The 18,732-nt window shown below is 35.3% G+C and overlaps 2 protein-coding genes across 3 annotated transcripts; one reads left to right on the top strand and one right to left on the bottom strand.

Moving 5' to 3' along the window:
• Positions 1-12,549: 12,549 nt before the first annotated feature.
• On the top strand, positions 12,550-15,671 carry LOC141708796 (tetraspanin-8-like). 2 transcript variants are annotated; one of them, XM_074512581.1, is made up of 3 exons: positions 13,001-13,130; positions 14,867-14,930; positions 15,166-15,671. In XM_074512581.1, the coding sequence occupies exons 1-3, from the start codon at positions 13,075-13,077 to the stop codon at positions 15,463-15,465; spliced, it is 420 nt and encodes a 139-aa protein (XP_074368682.1). In that variant the 5' UTR covers positions 13,001-13,074; the 3' UTR covers positions 15,466-15,671. The 2 variants fall into 2 exon arrangements, with proteins under 2 accessions (XP_074368683.1, XP_074368682.1); XM_074512582.1 differs by lacking the exon at positions 14,867-14,930 and having other exon boundaries at positions 12,550-13,130.
• Positions 15,672-16,073: 402 nt separating this feature from the next.
• Positions 16,074-18,176, bottom strand: LOC141708795 (WAT1-related protein At4g30420). Its single transcript, XM_074512580.1, has 7 exons — positions 17,872-18,176; positions 17,668-17,736; positions 17,447-17,563; positions 17,064-17,295; positions 16,818-16,976; positions 16,536-16,687; positions 16,074-16,399 (listed from the first exon to the last, which is right to left on the bottom strand). The coding sequence occupies exons 1-7, from the start codon at positions 18,048-18,050 to the stop codon at positions 16,171-16,173; spliced, it is 1,137 nt and encodes a 378-aa protein (XP_074368681.1). The 5' UTR covers positions 18,051-18,176; the 3' UTR covers positions 16,074-16,170.
• Positions 18,177-18,732: the final 556 nt, after the last annotated feature.

The raw sequence follows: 18,732 nt of genomic DNA, 5'->3' as shown, positions 1-18,732 counted from the left end.
GGATAGTGATTGTTCATATTAAGAGGAGATTACCCCAATAAGGGTGTAGCCGAGCAAGGAACCTATTGTCAAAGGGCGGTTTTAGCCCTGAAGACGTGAAGGGGCGAATGCTCAAAATCATAAAAAAGAGGATCTGTGCTCATGAAGCACACATTCAAAAACCCAAAAAGTTCGAGAAACATAAAGCGATCAAGATCTACCAGCCACAACTCAAGTTGTCGCTTCCATCATTGAAGTACCACAACTCTCAATCACAAAACCACCATAATAATGGGATTCCCTGTGACCCGAAAGCTAATTCTAGGGACCGATCCCCAATATCAAGGAATGCAAAATGAAGGGACGAATCCCCAATCGAATTTCAGATGTTAACGATTATGTTTTCGTTTAGGAGGAACGCTAACCCGCCTGATTGAAATAAACTTCAGCGTCGACCGTATTAAGGTATGAATCCTGACATTTGCAAGGGTCGACCCCCATTCGTAAAAGAGCCTGAGATTTCATTTGTCCCAATAACTGGGACAGTGATCGCCCATCTAATAAGGAGACCGATCCATGAAGGAGATGACCAAATAAAGAGCCCGTTGTCTGAATACGTTCTCAGTCTCGAGGGTGCGAAAGGATGATTCCTCAAACCATTGCGAAAAAGAATTCGAACTCATGAGAAGCACACCAACAAAATTTAACAAGTTTGGAGATGCGGTAAGCAAAGATCCGATCTCAATCTGAAGGGACGATTCAAGATCTCCAAATTCGAAAGATAGAATCCTCAAGTTCAAAGGTCGAATCATTAATTTCGGATGGTAGCTGAAACCTTAGCTTTATCATGCCACAAGCGTCACAATTTTATAACAATGTTCTTCTTTCCCGAACCATGGTTGATCTGGGATATGGTTTCAAAAATTATAACCAAGGAAGCAGAATTCAACGTCCACCGTGCAAAGGCTATAAGCCCCTTTTATATTCAACGATTGAAACCCATCAATGATCAACTTTATGATTATTCTAGTCCCTCTACGGAGGATGATGAAATCTGAATTGATAAGGATGTAACTCCAAGAAGGTGATGTCCAGGAAGTGACCTACCAAAAGAAGATGTCCCAATCCTCAAGGGCCTCAAGGACTGAAAGCTTAGGATGATGAAGATCGGATTTTCATCTCATCAAACTCGTGATTTAATGGAAGAAAAGAAAATAGAACAACAAACTCGACTACTTGCAAAAATTAGAAGGCCTGGAGCCCCGATGGTCAATTCCCCGATATAGTCGGTCTGAACGGCTTTCCAAGAATAAGAAAGACGGAAATTTTAGGGGTTGGTCCCAAAGATTTGATACCCCTTGAAGGTCTGAATGATCCAATGTATCTCTCCATGAGAGAAATTATGAATACCTATATTTCAAGGAAGCTGAAGGTACCTCCATCTGAGCATATGATGAAATCGGTAATCCGGCTAACCCCGTAAGAAAGTTCACAAACTCTCTATTACAAGAGTCGATGCACAATTTTATAAAGTGCATCGAGTTTTCTTAAACCCCAGGGGGCATGACTCAATGATGGTGCAAGAGTGCATAAGAAGAGTTCTGCATCTCCCATGAATATATAACGAGGATATAAGGAATCCTTGTATAATATGGATCAATTCAAGGAAAAACCCTCAAGGTCACAGACTTGGATAATAGAATGTCAATGATACCAACAAGGAGCTTTAGATGTCAACTTTAAGTTTTCATTGGCCGACACTCATCTGAAAAGTACACAAGTTATAATAGTGGGAAGGAAAGTATGTCAATGTAAAAATAAACAACATGAAGAAGAATTTGACCTATAATAGAAGGCGATGAAGATTACAACTAGAAGCCAAAGGAGGATCAAGATTGTGATGATAAGGATAAGTATCCCCGATGGAGATCCTGATTATCCCTTGAGAAAGAACAGTAGAGAACCAAAGTTAACCAATTATGCACGTTTTAATGCTCCAAGAAGCCGCATATTGATGAAAATTGAGAAAGATGAAGACTGTCAATAGACGATGCCACTATGCGCCAACCTTTAAAAGAGGAACAAGAATTTATATCCCATATTTCATGAAGATGACATTGATGATTGCCGTCAGCTAAGGAATACAATTGAGTTATGAATCCGATGAGGGATACTGAACATGTTCACCAAGATAGTGAATGAAGTAATAGAGTGAAAGATTATAAAGAATAAGAGGGGAGATTAAGATACTCCAGGGAAACACGCAGCCCCGAGGGCCGGTTATCGATATGGTCTTTGAAGGACTAACAGCCGCTTGGACTTCAAGAAATTCAAGGAAGTTTTATGCTCGAGGAGTCATACATATAATTGTCAAAGCACCAAAATATTCAAGGCTTAAGTTGATGTAGCCTTTAATAATTTAGATATTGAAGGGGTGATGTTCCTCCTTGACGTCCCGCAGTTCATAATACATATGATAGATTGTTTTTGAAGTTAAAAGATTCTGGGTAGACATTGGGACCTATTTGGATATCTTATTCCACGATGTGTTCTTGAAGGAAGGGTAATGCCGATTCCCAATTCACACCTTCTGACAAGAAGTTTCATGAATTTAATATGGTCAAATTCAATGTGGAAGGGCCGATTCAATTGCCCATGATTATGATAGAAGACCCCTGAGAGGCCACACAGATGCCGAACTTCCACATAGAATGATATTCTTGGACGGACCGGGATACATGCCTTTAATGCCACAACCTTTAATCATCACGTCAAGATCAAATTTTCCTACACGGAATGAAGTTGTAAAAGAAAAAAGGAGACCGTAGAATGGCCAAGAGAAGTTATATAGCCGCGTTAAGGGCAAAAAAAATTGGGGGGCAATCCTCTCAATAGAATGCATGAAAGTTCGATATACCAATAAGTAGTAAGGAAGACCAATAGAGAATTTGATTTTTATCACTTTGTAACCTGAAAAACCATATAGGATCACTACGCTGGAGATTCGATCCAAGAACCCTTTGAGGGGCAGATTAATTGTTCTCTGACAAAAAAACATCGTTGTGTTTGCATGGACAGCGGCTGATATGCCCGAGATTGGTCCTGAGTTGATTACATGCATACCCAACATCGATCCTAACGTGAAGACGGTGAAGCAGGAGAAGTGGAACTTTGCCCTTGATAGGCAAACGACCATAAAACAAAAAGTTGGTAATAAGGAAGACATTCCTAAGAATATGTAGAACACCTCTGAAAGGCATTTGAAGTGATGCACCATAATATGATGTTAAATCCTACAAGGTGTGCCTTTGAGGTAAGACCTGAAAAATTTTTAGGTCTCATAATCTTGGTAAGGGAAATGAAGGCCAATATTGATAAGATTCAAACTATGCATGACATTGAACCCCCACATTTCACAAAGGACGTGTAGAAATTAACGGAAAAGTATGACCTTGGGAAGAATGCAGTGATAAGTGCTTGTCTTCCTTCGTGATATTGAAAAATGTAAAGGACTTTATTGGGCTGATAGAAGCCAATCAGTATTTGAGGTATTGAAGGATTAAGGAACGCAAAACCACAACTGGTAACGCCAAAACCTAGAGAAGTTTGAATCTATGCATCATAATCTCGGTTCGCATGTAAGAGTTATCCCTTTAAAGAAATATATAAAGGTTTAGAAACCTATCTACTATGAGAAGTGAACTTTTGTGTGACAAGCTCTAGTATTGAGAAGTTCACATTAGTCAAAACTACGACACGAGAAAATTACCCATATAATACTGGGTGTCCCAGATTAGATCTTGAAAAACTAGCCCTCGAGAGGCATAATGAGGCTAGTGGAAGATTGATTAAGTGGATAACTGAGCCTAGTGAATTTGGTATAAACCCCGTACAATGACTAAGATTCTTAAACAGGGTTTTATTCAAACAGGTTTTTATTATACCTAAAAATTTTTATTCAAATAGCACAATAATTCTTACACAATAAGTTGCACCAAATTTCGCAGCACAAAATTTACAAGTTCACATCCATATTCTTATTAAGCTTCCACAATGTACAAACCTAAAATATCATAAAAGAGTGAGCTATGTAACAACCCGATTTTTTGGGCTATTAAATTTAAAAGTAAAACTAATTTCGGCTATAATTTATTAATCCAAACGTATATTACAGAGGTGATTAAAAGAAAGCGCAGCTAAAAGCGGAAGTCCAAAGGTTAATCTACTCTAATCACAAGTTATCGAACTCCAGTGCTATATAACTCGAATTTTAGGCGAAACCTAAAATTGTATGTAATGTGCTACACAGCCTAGCAAGAAACCAATCGATCCAACTAGCAGTCCAAGTAACACATACACATATAACAAAATACGATAATCTATACGATACGATATACGAAACAAATACTTTCGATATATATTCGTATTCTTATTCGATACACACAATATAAATAATCACATAACAATAATAATTTAAAACCCATGATTCATGTCACGACCACTATAAACCGGTGATAATGGTCCTAAATTTTCAGAAAACTGTGATTACAAACCGATGACTACGGTACTAAGTTATTATTCGATATTTTCAAAAATCATGACACAAATCAAAGATCTTAAATTTTCGCCGAGACACACCATGCATACACAACAATTAGAGGTAGCCAAACGGGCGGGTCGGCTCGCACCGACCCGCCCCGGCTCGTTTTTTTAAATGTCTAAAATCGGCTTGTCCCGGGCAGAATCCAACTCGGCACAACCCGTTTTTACAGACGAGGCGTTTACGAGTCCGAGAATATTGAATCGTAATTCGGCACGGCTCGGCACGCAATTCGACACGGATACCGAATCGGCACGGCGCGGAGAACTGGCACGGCCCGAGGATTCGCCTAACTCATCCGGTCTGTCTTTCAGTGTTAATATCCATTTGTAAAGTAAGAGAAAGTATGTAAAAATATAATAATAAAATAATACAGACATTCTTTAGACATGATGCACATGGTTGTGCACTTGTGTTATAAGCCTGTAAGTCTATAACTAAAATAATCAAATAGATTAGCTCATTAGACAAGTCACAGACATGAATACATAATACGCACATGAATAAAAAAAATATAACAGACACAACTCGCTTCGGCTCGCCCGGCACGGCCCGGGCTTATCACGTCCACTACGCTCAGCTGTTGCAAGCCAACCACCACATGTTTGTGTTGCAACATAACCGCATAACTCGGTTAACCCGCGTGCCGTTCACGAGCTCATCTTCCTTAAATCGGCCCGAGCCCGGCACGGCTCGTTCGATTATACGTGCCGTTCACGAATCTAGAGATAGCCAAACCGGCTCGCCAGAAAACCGGCACGGCTCGTTCGGCCCGCTCGTTTGGCCACCTCTAACAACAATACATATACTCTAACGCATAATACTTTCAAATATATCATCACTTAACCCATGTTTTGATAATTAAATATAAACGCATAACATACAATTTTGAAAATACTAGAAATATTGATTGAAAACTTACCTCAAAACTTGACCATATCTGTTTTAGCCTTTTGAACCTCAAAAGTCAAAATGATACTTTCTTAGAAAACGTGATATATGAAAGTTGTACAGAACGAAAAGACCTTTCCGAAAAATCCAAAATCAGCGAATTTTGACTTACGATGAATTTTCAACGAGTTTTACAAGATTGCTGATTTTGGTGTATAAAACCTTACGAATTTTAATAATTAAGACGAAGAAGACGAATATGGTGTATTTATAACGATACAAAACCATATTTCTTAATCTACAATTATCTAATATTAATATTCGATCCAGATTTGAGGCTCATTACTCTAATTCAATTTTAAATATCCTAATTTATATCTAACTACAGTTAAACCTCGATAAATGAATACGTTCGAGACCGGAAATTTTTGTTCATTTAGCGAGATTATTCATTTATCAAGGTTAAAAATACACTGTGACTATTACGTTGGGACCGAAAAAAATATTCGTTTGACGAGGTAATTTATTTATCGAATATTCATTTATCGAGTTTCTACTGTGTAATCCTTTTATTCCATTATTCTATTATTATTATTACATTATTGTTGTTGTTATTTTTGTTGTTGTTGTTGTTGTTGTTGTTATTCTAAAAATTACAGGTTATTACATCTATTAAACTGAAAGTTTCATAAATTTGTCTATGAGTACAACGAATAAGATAAGGTATTGGTACATCTTAAGTTAAACAAATCTAATATTATTTGAGTAATTTATAGCATACAAAATTGCTTATAATTTCGAAATGACCAACAGTTAATTTGCCTTTCATAAACATTCATCTTATTGAGTGCTTTGGGAGCCATGTATCTGCATTCGAGGGTTATCCTCGTTGGGAGACTTTGGGATTATCTCGCATTTTGCACTTATACGCTTGGTATCACTTGTCTTCTAGTGGTGGGTTATCCTAATCGGGGGCAATGATGCGCTTGAGTATTTGCGGTAAGTCATGACTGTACATGTTGTTACGATCGACGAAAATAGCGATAACAGATGAGATATTAATCAGCCGGGGAGTTTTTCTATCCACGAAGTTCCGAAGTTAGAGTTATAATAGGGAGTTAGTTCGACAACTCCTAGTGGGTCACAGATCAAGAAGTCAAGTCCATATAGGTTTCTTGTTTTCCAAGAATTACGTAGGACTTGATCCTTGATAAAAGGAAGTACGTAGACATATTGGAAGGGGTTGGAAATGAGTACTCTATACGTCACCACCAAACACTCTTGCGATCTCAGCCCCGATTCATCAGAATCGCCATACTTAGATAACTTTTATGGCCATCGCTGCAGATTATTTCATGGCCTGAAACTCAAGTTTTTGGTAACGAAATTCCTTCATTAACGTTAGGTATTAATTTTTCTTTAAATTGTAGTTTTAATTTAATTTATAAGAAAAGGAAAAGCACGTTCGACAAGTAAGAAAATATGATCCAACTCAAAAGTCTTTTTCGATTTAGTCTCGTATAGAAACCCAATTTAGTTTTAAAAATATGTAATGCTTATTTTTTAATATTGATGACTCTTATCAATTGTGAACATGGTTATAGAATTATGTTAATTTTTTTAAAAATTGGAGATAAATCATTAATAATTTGGTCAAAAAATTTGATCAATTTGATAAAATTATCGAGATTTTTTTTATTATTCAAAAATTATCAATACTAACCTATAACTTGTGCGATGCACGAACTAATTATAGCATTTGTATTTTTATTATTTTAATATTTTATAAAAAAATTATAAAAAATAATAATTATATATTATTGAGATTAATGAAGTTAAAACATTTAAGTTTTATTTTGTATGTATTATATTATTGAAGGATTAAAAATTTAGATAGTTAAAATCTTAAAAAGTCCTCCTACTACATCTTATGAATCGATCCGCTGCGCGTGTGCAGAGCCTATAGGAAAGTGAGAATTTTGAATAGCAGTGGTGTATGTGCATGATTTAATAATATTTTTTAATTTTTTTTTTAATTTTTCTTGATTTATTAATTATTTTGTTATATTATAATCTTAATTATTAAAATTATTTTTGAAAGTGTTTGGTTCTTTACAAAAGAGCTAACAAATAAGTTGAGTGTGATTAAAAATTAAGTTGGATAATACATCATAAAGTTTGTATTTATATTAGATACGTGATTTTTTTTTCATTAAATTATATTTGTTTAAACTTTATTTTGGAAGGTGTTAATATATTTTTTAGGAAGGTGTTAACCGAACGACCAAACAAAATAATTTCGCTTATTGATTTATTAGTTATTTTGTTATATTATAATTTTAATTATTAAAATCAGTTTTGAAAGTGTTTGGTTCCTTATAAAACAGGTAAGAAAGAAGTTTAGTGTGATTAAAAATTAAGTTATATAATAATTCATAGAGTTTGTATTTATATTAGATACATAATTTTAATTTTTTTCATTAAATTATATCTGTTTAAATTTTATTTTGGAAGGTGTTAATATATTTTTTTGGAAGGTGTTAACCGATCAATCAAACGAAACCATATTTCACTTATAATAGTATAGTATAGATAGATAGATGTATTACAAATTTATATTTCAACCGATTATTATAATTTCCAAAATCAGGATTTATAGTGTAAAACTTTCATTATTAAATAAAGCAAGTTTCCTGATCAGTTTTTTTTTTTTGTAAATTTAAATACAAAGAGATTTGAATTTCAAATTTCTCCTCATCCTAATCTTCTTCCAAATATATACATCGAAAACAACAGTAACTAAACAAGCACTCCAAACAAACACGTTACACGTACATACTACATGTGCAGTAAACGGAAAGAGTTAACAAGTCAACAAAAATAATACCAATAACTCCAAACTCCAAAAACACAAACAACTTACGTACAAATACGAAACTTCCGTTCCAATTTCCCCACGCCTTCCCTAAACGCGTAGCGCGTGCTTCAGTTTTAAAACCTAAAATGAAGCAAGTTTTCCGTAATCGATTAGTAAATTATTTGTTTATTATATACGTACATTTTTCTACTACTTTAATTTTTTAAATGTATATTCTTTTACTTATAATGCTGAAAAAATGTGTTTTTTTTCTAAATTCTTTTATTATCCCTCGTTGTTTTAATAATTAGTTTTTTTTTAAAAAAAAATGTTGGTGTTCTTCTGTTGACTTTGTTCTCGGCCAATGTTTGGAGAAGATACACCACTAGGGAGAGATTATCAAGTTCAATAAATGCATTTGTATAATAATTATGGTTCCTTATATATTTAATATTATATTATGTCTTCTTATTTATTTATTTAGTATTGGGCAATTATGTCTCCTGATGTTATTAGTATTATGTCTCATAATCTATTTAATTTTGGGTGCTTGTTTCATTTTCAGAGTGGTTTTAGTTTAATTTTTCTTAACTTTACAACAAATACCTAAAAATCTTGACTATTAATTTTGTTTTTAAATCTAACGGCCGGTATATTTTATGTCTCCATATTTATTTAGTACTAGCTTTACAACCAGTGTGTTGCACGGTTCTTCATTAGTATTTTGATATTATTAAAATTATAATATATTTTTTGGATCATTATTTTATCAATATATTTATAAATAATAATATAAATATTTGTTGTTAGCAGGATCCGAATTTGAATCTCGGGTAGTGTATAAATAATAATTTAGATATTTGCTGAATGAGGTACGAATACGAGAGATTTAGTAGTGTATAAATAATAATATAAATATTTGTTGTTGGCGGGTTTCGAACTTGGGAGGTTGTGTATTGTATATATTCTTTTAGTAATTGAATCTAATGGTCTTGATCACTTAATTAAAAAGATTTGACGGTAATAAATGAGTATAACCAAACCAACAAAAAAATGCATACCATATTATATCATATTCCGATTATTATAATATAATATTGATTGTTTGATTGGATAATTAGTTCTTATGATATATTTTATATCATGTCTCGTAATTTATTTAGTATTGGGTGTTTGTGGTTTTAGTTTAGTTCTCCTGACCACATTTGCAGCAATACCTTTGCAACAAATACAACCATTGATTTTGTTTTTAATCCAACTATCTGTATGCTTTATATCTCCTTATTTATTTAATATTGAATAATTATGTCTCATAATGTATCTAGATTATGTCTTTTTATCTATTTAGTATTAGGTGTTTGTTTCATAATTAAAGTAATTTTAGTTTAGTTCTTCTTTCGAATTATGCAACAAGTATCATATAATCTTGATCATTAATTTTGTTTTTTTTATTTAACGATGGTAGTACAACCAATTAAATATCCTTTTTATACTAATTATATATAAGATATAAGAATTTAAAGATATACGATAATTAACATAACTCAATATATTAGTTTAATTCGGTTAGTTTTAATTTTTTCTTTATTATTCTTTTAATTAAATTTCATCATTTGATTGAATTAACCATTTTTTTTACCTAAATCAACAGATTTTGAATCAATTTTTTTAAAAAAATATACTAGGACCCGATCCGACCCGATTTTGAAGCAAAGAATGCGGACTATGGGGTTTAATGACACCTGGATTAATTGGATAATGCTCAGCGTCACGACAACGAGTTATTCCATAGCTTTCAATGGGAGTATGATCGGTCCAATAAACCCGAGGACAGGGCTCAGGCAAGGAGATCCGTTATCTCCTTACCTATTTCTTTTCTGTGTAGATGGTCTTTCTACTAAGCTTACTAAGGCTGCTACTGATGGCCTTATAAGTGGATGCAAGATCTGTCCAGAGGCTCCCCAGGTTACTCATCTGCTTTTTGCAGACGATAGTTTCTTATTTTTCAAAGCAACTGGAGAGGAAGCGAGGGCGGTTAAAGCAGTTTTGAATGCGTATGGTTCTAAGTCGGGCCAGGTGGTGAATTATCAAAAATCAGGCATTTTCTTTAGTGTTAATGTCAGGAGAGACAAGCAGCAGGAGATCAGAGATATCATGGGAGTTCAGAACGACCTGGGGGACAGTAAGTATCTGGGGCTACCTTCTCTCATTGGGAGATCAAAGAAATCAGTGTTTGGTTTTGTTAAAGAGAGAGTTTGGAGGAAAGTTCAGGACTGGAGTAATCAACTGATGTCTAAAGCTGGTAAAATGATCATGATTAAAAATATGGCTCAATCCATTCCTTCGTACTGCATGTCGTGTTTCTTACTTCCAAAATCCTTATGCTCTGAGATTGAAAAGTTGTTGAATGGTTACTGGTGGAGATCGAGAGGAGGCAATAATGGAGGTGCGCGTTGGATGGCCTGGAACAGACTGGCCATTTCGAAGAGTAAATGAGGGCTTGGTGTGCGTGACCTTCATGGGTTTAATCTGGCTCTGCTCGGGAAACACATCTGGAATTTTAGTCGTAGACCAGATACGCTTGTAGCTCGTATCTTTAAAGAACGTTACTTCCGGGATAGACATATTCTTCAAGCCAATATAGGGGTGGATCCAAACTTCATCTGGAATGGTATATGGGAGGCCAAAGAACATATGAAACATGGGTACAGATGGGTTTTAGGAGATGACAAGGAGATCAACATTTTTAAGGATTCTTGGTTGCAAGGTAAAGTGGATTTTCGAGTTGAGGATAATCATCTGAATTTTCTAAGGGATAAAAAAGTTTGTTCTTACTTCCATCCTGATAGAAAAACCTGGGATGTGCATAAGGTTGAACATGATTTTCATGCTGAAGACAGTAAGTTGATTCTTCAAACGAGAATTTCGCATATTGATGTTAAGGATAGACTGGCCTGGACAGGTTCTCCTCGAGGGATCTACACAGTGAATTCAGGGTATAGATTCTGGGAAAGAAATAACGCAAGTGAAGAAGATTTGATTGACTCATCAGGGTGGAACAAACTGTGGAATCTGCCAATACCTCACAAAACTAGAGTGTTTCTCTGGAGATTCTGCAGGAACAACATTCCAGTTAGGAAACTGCTGAGAAGTAAAGGAGTGAGGATTACGATTGGGTGTCCTATGTGCACAGTGGACGTAGAACACCTAAGACATCTGTTCTGTGAGTGCCCATTTGTTGTTGAATGCTGGAACAAGTCAGGTCTGAGCATTGATATGCAAGACATAGAGTCGGCTTCGGAGTGGCTGCTGGAAACGATCAATAAGGAGAATCCTGAAACGTCTCAAAAGATTGCTACTGTGCTCTCAGGAATCTGGTTTGCTCGAAATAAAAAAGTCTGGGAGGGCAAGACTATTACTCCCACAGTCAGTATGGAGCTAAGTTCAAAGCTGGTGAGAGAATGGGAAGAGGCTAATAAGCGCACTGGTCACACTCCCCAGGAGCATTCAGGTTTATCAGATATTCAGGTAATGTGGCAGCCTCCTGCTCTAGGGATGTACAAGCTAAATGTGGATGCCTCTCTCCATAGGGGTGAGTGTATGTTTACTCTAGGTTTGTTGTGCGAGATGACGGAGGGCGATTCATAATGGGTAAGAATTTAAAGGTTGCAGGTGAGGCTTCAGTCATGGAAGCTGAGGCAACATGAGTCCTTGAAGCGATCAAGTTGATCAAAAGTTCTGGGTTACGTAGGGTTGTTATTGAGACTGACTCTCAGCTGGTGGTGCAAGCTATTCACTATGAGGAGGCATATCAGTTGGAGGTAGGGCATATCATCGACGAGTGCAAGGAGAATCTAAGAAGCCGAGCTGATCTATCCCTTTCCCATGTTAGAAGACAGGCAAATAAGTCTGCCCATGTGATGGCAAGAGTTCCATGTATGCTAAATAGCAATAATCTCTTTTTATCTCCTCCAGTTATGTTGTTGAAGATGTTATCCGAAGATTTTCCCAGTTTATGAATTCCTTTATTTTCAAAAAAAAAAAGACTCGTCCGAACAAACACGTATAAAAATGTGCAGTAAACGCAAAGAGTTAACAAGGTCAACAGGAATAATAACAATAATTCCAAAAAAAAATCTCTCCACGCCTTCCCCAAACGCGTAACGCGTGCTTCACTCTACTCCTCCCCCAACCGCCTCACCACCTTCTATATACCCCAACCTATACACACACCTATACACACAAACACAACTTCATCTTCTCCAACTCAATTTCTCAAACCCTAACTCTCCAAAAATGGTGAAACTCAGCAACAATCTCGTCGGAATCCTCAACATCATCACATTCATCCTCTCAATCCCGATCCTCATCGCCGGAATCTGGCTTTCCCGGCAAGGCACAACCGAATGCGAACGCTTCCTCGAGAAGCCAGTAATCGCTATCGGCGTCTTCCTCATGCTAATCTCCATCGCCGGCATAATCGGCGCGTGCTGTCGCGTGTCGTGGCTTCTCTGGACTTACTTACTCATCATGTTCCTCCTCATAGTCCTTCTGTTCTGTTTCACTATATTTGCGTTCGCTGTCACGAATAAAGGCGCCGGAGAAAAAGTATCGGGAAAAGGTTATAAGGAGTATAGGCTTGGTGATTATTCGAATTGGTTGCAGAAACGCGTGAATAATGATAAGAATTGGAGGAAGATTAAGAGCTGTTTACAGGATAGTAAGGTGTGTAAAAGTATGACTGAAGATGCTGATGCTACTCCTGTTGAGAAGTTTTACCTCGAACGTCTCAATTCTATTCAGGTTTGTTTGAATAACCAGATCCGTTGATTCTCGATAAATGAATAATCTCGATTAATTTATAATTCTCGATAAATTAATAATCTCAATTGTTTATATTTCTCGATGATTATTAATCTCGATTAGTTCACGTTTTTACTGGATCATAATAATTAGATATAGCATGTGAAGCTTGATTAGTTAATTTTTTCCTCGGTTGTTATATGATAGACGTAGCATGTTAAGCTGGATTAGTTTATATGTTTTTCTGGATCGTAACATATTAGATATGTATTTCTTTTACTGTATGTATTATGCATAATTATGAATTTGAATATTGAATTTAAACGAGTAAAATCTTATATACTGAATTGTTGTGTGTCTGTGCGTGTTTATTTGCTGTTAGGTTTGGTTCTTCGTGTTACTCCGGTTTATGTTATTCAGGCCAGATCTGTATGTGTGTGTGTATATGTTCTGCTATGGATGATTATTGTAAATTTAAGCGTTATGCATTAACATCTCATATGTGCAATCATGTCATAGTGTTAATGTGTGTGTGTGTGTGTTTTGTAGTTTATTTGTAGTATAATGTATTGTGCTTTGTTATCTTATCTGCTTGCAAGTTTAGTTGAGAAAGCTGGGAACCTTTTATTTAGAATCAACTTCTACCACCAAAAGTTGCTTGTATCTCATTGTTTTGGTATAAACTATAAACTATAATGCAGTAAAGGTATATATGTATTTAGTTATGGCTGGGGAATTCAGATTTAACCTTTTGGTTTACTTTTAATTTTTTAGATGGTGACTTTAAAGGGATGATGAGCCTTTGCTTATATGAAAGTGACTTTAAATTTTATATCATGAAGATAAATTGGTCAATGGACTAGTAAGTAATTTGAGAAAAGTGCCAATAGGATAAAGGTTTGCTTACCATCCCTGTCCCTCTCCTTTCCAAGCCCTCTGTCTCTAGTGACTTGTAAAAAAATAAATAAATCCCCACACCTTTGAGGTTTCGTAAAAGTTAGTGACCTGGTAGGAAGTATTAAGTATTAACCATAAGTGCCTTTAATTTAACATGAATTTCTCTGGCATGTTACCATAAAAATAAAACCTCATGACATCTTTATTTATATTTTTGGGATCTAATGGGATCACACTTCTTAATCTTGTATAGAGACCTGCAACTTACTGTCTTTAGCTCTCTTATTTGCTCGTATGGTTTTTAAAATACCTAATATTCTTAACGAAATTAAGTTCTGGATAGACACCAGGAAAGTCTTATTTTTTTTTAAGTTGCGGCAGGATGGATATTTTTTATTGTTAAACAAAATTTTGAGGTATTACTTTTTCTTTCTTGTCATCATGATTTGTAAATTTTATAATTGAAGATCATACTCTTTTATTTGTCTTAAAAAGTGACATGTAAGACTATCAGATTCTGCTTTGGCTGTGATGATGCACAGCATGATCAGTAACTTAGCATTTAATTAGGGTTAGGAAGATATGTTTTTTGAAGAATTAGGAGCTAAAACTGATGCTACTATAATAAAAATCACATTTAGTTCTTTACATTTTCAATTCTAGTAACAGATTCATTAGTAGGTAAAGTTTTATTGGTCAACTTAATGTTAATGTGCTCTTACTTTGTTTTTTTGTACTTTGGATTGTTGCTCATTCTTCTACATTTTTTTGTACCTTTGTCTTTAATGATAGGTTTAAAATATTTTTGCTCATTCATGTTTTTTTTACATTTTTTATAGGCATATTTATGCTCTTGCAGACAATGTTAGCAGCAGTTTTGCATGTGTGGCTTTTTTTATCATAGTATGAATCTCTTATTTGCTTTGTATCTTGATTCTGTTTAATATCTTGTTATTATTATCTGGGCTTGCAGCTTGGGATTTATTAGTTAGTTCTTGAAAACCTGGTCAATTTTATATGTCCATATAACAGGGTTTGTTGTTTTTTTGACATTGTTAATTACTTTTCACATAATTTTCTCTAGTTCTTCACTAGATTAAGTGTTCATATTGATGACAAATTATTTTTCTTACTGTAGTCTGGTTGCTGCAAGCCTTCTGATTCATGCAACTTTACCTATGTGAGTCCCACTAACTGGACCAAGACGACAAATGCCGCACCAAATACAGACTGCGCATTATGGGATAATGACCCCAGTGTTCTGTGCTTCAACTGTCAGTCATGCAAAGCGGGGATGTTGGACAACATCAAGAGTGACTGGAAGAGAGTTGCAGTTGTCAATGTAATCTTCCTCATATGCTTGATTATTGTGTATTCCATTGGATGCTGCGCATTTAGGAATAATAGGGAGGAGAACTCGTGGAAGCGATATCCTTGAGTTGTTACAGAATAACTCTGAGCGCATATATCACGAACAATAGGATATCTACTCTTTATGATGTTGCATATACTGAATTTGAGTTGTCTTTTTATTCTAGTATTGTAAAAACGTTACTCCTACTGCAGCACCTTTAGACTCTTTTCTGTGTGGATATACACCTTCTTTTGTGATGCATTTGAGGATCAAGGGTAACTTTAATGATTTGTTTGGTATTGCTCTATTTAAGTGTTTGTGTAAATAGCGATCAGTTGATGTCTGTCTACCTTAAATTACCATTCACTGAGTTGCATGGAGCCTGGAGGGCGTTTTTCATGTTTTTTGGGGCATTGGAAGGCGTTTTTCATTTTTTGTTTGTCATTTTATCGCTAAAATGGTTGTGAGTTACTGAGTTCAGTAAAATTAATAGAGCAACTGTGTTGCACCAGACGACGTGTTTTATACCTGGTTTCTTTTCTGAATGCTTCTTTTGAACTAAATGCAATCTAAGCCTTAGCTGAACCCTTTTTTTACTGGAAAAGAAAACAATTTCAGGCTAGATATTTAAGTTTTAAGATAATCGTCAATAAGTGACTTGTTATTTCTATTTTATTTGACTGCTCTGTTGCTAGAAGTAAACATAGACAAAACCTTAATACATGAACCAGTGAAACAAAAATGCTCAAGATCAGAGAATCATGATAATTTAGTTTGTGCTTGCTAAACCTAAACGTATGCAGAGTCAACTTTTGTGGCTTTATCCAACAGAAGGGGTTCTTCCAAATTAGTCTTGCACCTTGTTCTGTCTACTGAATCGTCTATAACAACCGAGACAATCTTACCGTCAACATTTTGTGTGCTCAGATGTTTCTCAGTATTCATTCCTCCGAGATCTTTAGCTTTCCCCCACAGCACGGTGTATAGCCCTAGTATCACAGTTACAGCTCCTACAACACTGCAAAATGTAACATTATAGTCAGAGGATTAGTTCTGCCATCCAGAAAAGCTTTGAGCCAGCTTGTTTTCGGCCTGTCTTCCATCTCGGTGTAATCATTGATATACATGTACTTGATTAATGTGACCGAAATTACCTTCCTGTGTAGATCTCTTCATGCAAGAATATAGAGGCTAATATGGTAACGATAACTGTGTTTAAAGGGTTAAACATAGCAGAAAACAGGGGACCTCTCCTTGATATGACCCAAGCTTGAGCATAGAAGGACATTCCTGATCCAACAATACCCTGTTCATGTATAAAAGTCACTTAATATAGAAAAAAAATTAACAAAATTGATTACTAAATGCTGCACAAGCTAGTAACTTCAGAGCAGAGTATAAATGGTGAAAAAAGGAACAGGGATCGAAGTAGTTACTGAAAAGAAACAACAGGCAAGCTGGAGATGTGAGTTCATCTTCCAAGTTTCCAAATCCCTTTCTGCGAATAATGCTACTATTGTTGATTGTAGTGTCGCCATGAAACACATCCAAGCTGACAATGCGAGATGATCAGGATAACTCGCTGTAACTGGCACCTGTCTCCAACATATTCAACAAATTTAGGTTAAGTACGTGATCATCGTACAGTAGGATGATTACATACCCGTAGGATGATTACGTACCTGCAAAATTAGCCATAGTGACCAGCAGCAATTGCTACCAAACAGCAGTAAACAACCTATGAGCCAGTAGTTGTCAACTGCAGAGCCTAAAACAGATTTGTTTGGTAGTAATTCCGCGTTAAGTAGTTTTGGTCCTTTCAGCAAAGCCATTGCAATAGCTCCAGCAACACACAAGACTGTCCCGATGATCTTGGCAATGCTTCTTAAGCTTTGAATTCTTATTTTCTCTAATCTGTTCATATGCCAGAAATGAAGACAAATTCATGCTATTGATAAAAAATATTCTGAAATCCATGTCGAAAATTTAATGATATTCAAAATTTCAAATTAAAATGCAACAATAACAATACAGTTCATCGATATAAATGGTTAAACAATCATACCCTACACTGAGAGTAATCACAAAGGTAACAGCAGGGAGTAAATTCGACATTGCACTTGCCATGGAGGATGAAGCTAGATACAATCCCTCAAAATATATGTTCTGGTTAAGAGTGACCCTGTGATCAGCAATGACCATAAAAACATCATTACATAAACTGCATATTATAGTTCTGTCTCATCCTCTATGTACCTAATCTGTCTCGAAAAACAATCAGCTTACCCTATGAGAGAAGCCAAGAATATCAAGGAAAAGCTCCTCAATCCCAGACTGCTTTTGTTTGTTTTGCTCCTACATCGAACACGAATCAGGATACTTAAATTTAAATAAAATGTGGATGCTTGAGTCATAGAGAATCACAGATTTGTCAAAGAGTATAAGATCATGTTCGTGTGACTGGTTACTTAACAAGATTGTTAAACGTACCTTGTGAAGAAAGCAAGAGGAGCAATGACCAAAGTGGCTATGGCCTGTCGATAAACCACGAAAATTCTGGGGCTCATTCCTTGCAGAAGAGCAGCTCTAGTAGAAAGAGCAACTGCTGCATAACTGAACTGCAGCAATATCATCACTATCACGGGCTTCACACTCTCATACTCTCCCATCTCTTCAATAATTTTACACCAATATTATTTTTCCAGCTTACAAGTACATTAGTTCAGACAGAGAGTCCTTATATACATAGAAGGTAGACAAATAAATACATTACAGTATAATTGCATGATACCATGAAGTTTCTTTTCCAGATTAGGACAAGCTTTTGTAATATTTTAATCAATCATTTGAGTTTGGGCTAGCTAGATAGTGACTAGCCAGGGGGAAGTACTGATGAATGCAGTCCAGAAGTGAATTCTTAATCAATTATAAACAATTGCTCCATATCATACATGACAAGTTGATAACTACAAGAATATAATATATCGTGCTGTAATTCGAGTCGACGTAATTACGCCCTACAAGAATTCACACATTATAAGAATATAATTGAACAAAATGTAATCGAGTCTACATAACCATACACTACAAAAATATACGACTAATATTAGATTAGAGGTTGTGAATTTCAATTCATTTCATGCACATTTTATTGTAACCTTTTTATGCACGCTATATAAAACCAAAACTAAAGCACATAGACTTATCTTTTTACTCAATTATTGTAAGTAACATGTGAAGCACTAGGTGCCGATACACAAGACCAAACGCTTTATGTTAATAAATAAGGACAACGAAAAAAATTAAATTTTTTTAAACATATTTTTATTATATACATGTAGGTATAAAATA

The sequence above is a fragment of the Apium graveolens genome, chromosome 2 (genome assembly GCF_009905375.1).
Source record: "Apium graveolens cultivar Ventura chromosome 2, ASM990537v1, whole genome shotgun sequence".
Taxonomy (NCBI): Eukaryota; Viridiplantae; Streptophyta; class Magnoliopsida; order Apiales; family Apiaceae; genus Apium; species Apium graveolens.
Note: the sequence above shows the minus strand (reverse complement) of the source record. Positions and strands in the feature narration are given on the sequence as shown.